Source organism: Montipora capricornis, chromosome 3 (assembly GCF_036669925.1).
Source record: "Montipora capricornis isolate CH-2021 chromosome 3, ASM3666992v2, whole genome shotgun sequence".
NCBI classification, from domain to species: domain Eukaryota; kingdom Metazoa; phylum Cnidaria; class Anthozoa; order Scleractinia; family Acroporidae; genus Montipora; species Montipora capricornis.
The window spans coordinates 36,898,925-36,903,924 of NC_090885.1; the positions used below are offsets into that span (position 1 = coordinate 36,898,925).

General features: G+C 38.6%; 1 protein-coding gene across 4 annotated transcripts in view; it reads right to left on the reverse strand.

The window, feature by feature from the left end:
* The window catches only part of LOC138043020 (uncharacterized), an 89,909-nt gene that overhangs the window by 69,394 nt on the left and 15,515 nt on the right, over positions 1-5,000 (reverse strand). For 2 of the 4 annotated variants that reach the window (XM_068889119.1, XM_068889120.1), the window contains exons 5-7: positions 3,627-3,746; positions 2,375-2,519; positions 1,385-1,517 (exon numbers count right to left, since the gene is read on the reverse strand). The exons of the other annotated variants lie outside the window; for them this stretch is intronic. In XM_068889119.1, coding sequence (XP_068745220.1) covers positions 1,385-1,517; positions 2,375-2,519; positions 3,627-3,746 — 398 coding nt within the window. The remainder of the gene's footprint in view (positions 1-1,384; positions 1,518-2,374; positions 2,520-3,626; positions 3,747-5,000) is intronic. 4 annotated transcript variants of the gene reach the window in all.

Genomic DNA, 5,000 nt, shown 5'->3' on the forward strand with positions numbered 1-5,000 from the left:
ATTCCTCGAAGTTAAGGGGGAAAGTAAAAACCCGCCATTAAATCAATAATATTTCTTGGAGGGTATGCCCAGAAATGCCCCTAATTAGATGCATGTGGATTTCAATAAGCGTCACGAAGTGTCCCCCTGCTCTTCAACATCACTCGTGTCTCGTAATACAGACAACAAGACGCTTCTTTTAAGCGTTTATTCGGAATACCATGTGCCGCAGTAGTAGGGTGATGCCTTTCGAAAGAGGTAGTTTTTAATTTGAATGATATTCAAATTTGCCAAGTAAGGAACAAAATAAGTAAATGTTACAGCAGCCAGTTAAAGTGGGGATAGCTCATTCATAACAACGGATAATGTACCGGTGAACATCGCTGGGGTGACCTAGCTATAGATGTAGTTTGTTTTGGAACAGGTTGTTGGATCGGAAATAACGCGGATCTACCGGATGCAGCGTTAAGTCGGTTTAAGATTTTGCGGAATCTAGTATGTAGCGTGACATCAGATAAACTAGTTTCAAGTGAAGGCAGTGAGGCAAGGGAGGGTGAAACAAATGTAGCAACACAGAAAACTTGTGAAAACGATGCTGCTACTCAAGTTAGGATAAACAGTTGCATTTACCCAAAAGTAAAAATAACGCCAACCTTTACCCTTACGTTATTGTTGGAAATAGGCAGCAAAGGTTAAAGTCCCGTTTAAACGATTTAAATATTTGCTTCAACGTGCATTCAACACTTTGTTGAACCAAATGTTCGGTGCATTTGAACAGATCGTCCAACAAGTGTTTAAAGCTTGTTGAAAGCGTGTTGAATCAAGTTTAAATCGGTTTAAACTCTCATTCAACATCGATACAACTTTTCCTTTGTTCTCAAAAATGTTGTATGGTGCTGAAGCCGTTTGAACAATCTGGTCTACAGTTGTAGAACGCATGCTCACGTCAAGCCGCAAAAGTCATTATGGCGTAGTTTATCTGGATGAGAGAGAGAGAGAGAGACTGGTTTCTAGTTCTTAGTTCCTCGCAATCAAATTTCGCGAAACTGTTGGTCAGGCTTTTGTTGGCGCAATGTTGGCGCAATGTTGGAACCGTTTGCACGGCCTCCGCACAACTTTGTTTTTGCTTCCAACACTTGCCCAACATCTTATCAACTTTTGTTGAACGAATGTTGGTCAAATGTTGAAACCTTTTAAACGGTCCTTTAGAGCTAAAGGGACACTTCGTGTGTAATGCTAAAATTGAAGGTGCATCTAATTAGGTGAATTTCTGGACATAAGTGGTAGTGTCTAGCTTGCATTTTCTATATCTGGAGCTCAAAACAGCGACAATATTCTTCTAATTTAAATACAGCTAAAACTATAAACGAAGTACAAACAATGAAACGCTTGTCAATGTACATACCTTGAAAATGGATCTTGTTTAACGAAAACCAGAGATCTATCTACAAATAGGGACGAGTCAGCCACGATGTTTGCGCAGGCGACACGACGTTGTTGCATATGTTTCTCGTGCACTGTTATTCCACGACCGACAACTAAACAAAACCAAGAGAATATGTGGTAAGAGGTTGAATCCTTAATATTCTATTTCGATGAAAATTAGTTGAAATTAGATGTGTGCATGTCGTACTTTGTGATTATCTCAACGACTACACCTTGTCGGTCTGATGGTGTGAAAGCGGGTACAATCTCGAAATAAAATTCAAATAATCATAACGGGGACAGGGATTCGCTCTAATCTTATTCTCTTGGTAAAACATATTTACATCTTATCAATGACAATTTGAATAAGTATATCCACTTAACTGTTGCCGGCACTTGTTTTCTTTTCTATGTCGGTTACTTTTAGAACTGACATTGCGCGGGTGGTTTTGTGAGATTTAATATGAAGGTAAGTTGTGCTCTGCCTTCAAAAACTAAAAAGGCTTTCTTGGCCCTACGGATTTAGTCTATTTTTAAAGTTTCATAGAGGATGACTTACATGTCACGAGAATTGTGGTTAGAAGAAGAGAAGATTGTCTTTTGACAGTGATGGACTTTATGGGTCGAGAATTATATTGGTTGCATTGAATAACCATTAAAAATCATTCAGCATGTCACTGTGAAGCAATCTTGGACACATCCGCTGGGAAATGTCCGGGTCAGTACACGATATCATCATGTCAAGTCTGACCTCAAAGTGCGCTATTTAATCTCAGGGATCTGGTGCAACCGGACTCCAGCGCATTCAAATGCAGCCAGCACCAACCGATGAGTCATCATCGAAACTGTGAATAGAGTGACGTCTCAACAAGCTACCACGGCTCCAGTTCGAAGAACGCAAAAAGAAAAGCGAACTGATCCTTAATTTCAATGGCTAAGTTAAAAACGTAATCAGCTGTTTTAACATTACCTGAGTTTCTACCAAACAGTGGAAGGTTCACATCATTGTAAAACTGGCGACCACCGCCCACATTAATAGGGGCGTGCTTTTGGGTCAGGTCTCCTATTTCACAACGCAGCATGTTGGTCGGACTGCATGCCGAAGAATAAGTTCCCTAAAGGAAATGAATCAGTGACGTGTAAAGGAAAGAAAGACGGACGCAAATGCAGACTTAAGAATTAATCTCAAAAGTGAAACAAAAGAGCTAAAACCCTTCTTCAATGCAATGCATAAATTTTCACGTGACACACGATATTCCTGTTGTGATGTACGTTTCTAGTCAAGTCTTCTTGGGAAAACGGAAACATTATTCTTGGCTGCTTAGTAGCCCACTTCTGTTTCATGAATTTGACTTGAACAGTTTGTGAAAATAGTGAATTGCAAATTTTATGGCATTTACTGCGTACGCTACAATTTATTGCAAGACTAAGTACTTCAGCGAAAGCGGCGGTTTGAAGGGAGCGCAAAGAACAAACAAATCCAGCAGAAAATGAGCGAACTGTCCAAATTACAGCCGATCCAAATGAGAGTGCTTGGGATAGATTAGATCAGTTCAAAGTAGAGCATCTTACTGTACTGTCGGGTAAACTCAGGTCAGTGACGAATGCAAGGAAACTGTGTCTAAAGAAAAAGCTCTGTTATGAAGCACATTGCATCCCAGAAACATATTATATCATAGACAGTTATTGTGAAAAGCAAAAAAAAAAAGCACTGAAAAAAGTAATATTTACTCATACGTATTTTGACCAAGTTCATTTAGCAACGCTGGTTACAACGCAAAATTGCACTTTTGTGCTTTGAAATCTTACTTTTGTTGTACAGATTGTATGTTTTTGCTTGAGACCAAATAACAGATTGAGAGATCTAGACAAAAAAACGTTTGTGTTTCTTTTCATCAACTTTTGAGCAACTTTCGTTACAAAAACGGACATGAGACTTTTTTTGGAGCAACTTTTGAGAAACGTTTTGAGAGATTTCGGGCAACTTTATGGGAAATCTCGAGCAAGGTGTGGAAGGCCCTAGAGTCCAGGCCGGAAGTCAAGCTTATGGTCAAGCAGTTCTCCGCGAAATTGATGGACACGCTCTTATAAATTTTCAGAAATGCTGATCGAGTTGAATTTGCATTTCAAGTGTACTCATAGAGTCCGCGTGGAAATATTATCATCGTGCATTATCATTGTTATCAGGCGCAGAATTTATTTACATTTTTACCGTGTCCTACCTCGCCATACACTCCAAAAGGGTTAAAGTCTTCCTGCAAACTCCTACATCTCTCTTTGAGATCGGGAGCTGTTGCATCATCCCCAACAGGATCGAGATGTATATCCCACTTGTGGCTTTCCTGAGATAAGAGGAAGGAGCGAAATTTTACAGACACATGCTAGTGCAAGGACCGTTAAAAGAAGACAAGGTAACGGGCAAAGATAAAAGAAAATCAATGTACCTGATTTCATTATCCATAAACTAGAATACAACAAACCTGAAATTTTATGAGCTTGTTATACTTTTTTTTACCTGTGATAAGTAATGTTACTTTCGAACATGAACTGATAGGCTATCCGTTCATGTTCGTAAGTGACATGTTTTCCTAGACGTAGCATCCGCATTGGAAGCGATGTAATCTCAGTATGTTCTATAAGTAGTACATATATATATTTAAAGGGAAAGCACGCCCTAGTATACGCTTCCTTGAATCCAAAGTTTTTTACCTGTGTTGTCATACTTGATCACTCATTTTGGCTTAATGTGTTTAAATAGCCAACAACAGCGCTACAAAAAGAGGCTTTTTAAAATTGATGTCCACCATCTTGTGTATACAAACGAGGATATGACGTGGCAATAGTCATTGATTTATGTAAACAAGAAAAACACCGGCGAGGAGAGCGACCATTTTGCTCTTTTCTTATATATTAGTGTTATTATGTTAACTATTTATCTATGTATTTATATCTGATATTTAATTTAAGATACTTATTTGTGTATATTAGTATTTTAACTATTTTTACAGGCGTAATTTTTATATGATTTTTTCTCTTCTGGATACGAAAGTGTTGAGAAGAAAAAGGTAGAAGTAGAAGTAGAAGTATTGAAAAAGAAGTATTAAGTTTGAGGATAACCACTACATAAGTCGACATTCAGGTCTCTGTAGTTTTTAGAACAGTCAACGTTCTTCCTGTCTCCATGAAACTGTTTTTTTCGCTTCACGTATCAACGAGCAAAAATGGCTAGCGCCCTGGAGACCATCCGAGATAAAATAGGGAAATCTTAGTGTTTGATCAAAAATTCCATTTACAAAAAAAGAAAAAAAAAAAAAAAAACAGGAGGCAATCTTCAGCTCTTATGGTAAGTTAAGATTTATTCCACATTTTCAATTCGGAGATGAGACAAAGCAAACGAAAACGTCAGTTGAGTTTATTAACATATCCTATTTTGCGTGCATTGTGACCTGTTGGCCTCATCAGTTGGTAAGAACGTCGTCTAAGGCCCCGTCCACTCGTATCCGGATATTTTGAATACGCAACTTTTTCTTTCTGGATGCGCCTCCGTCCACACGTATCCTGCGAATTCGCTGGCGAATCCGGAACTTTTTGAATAC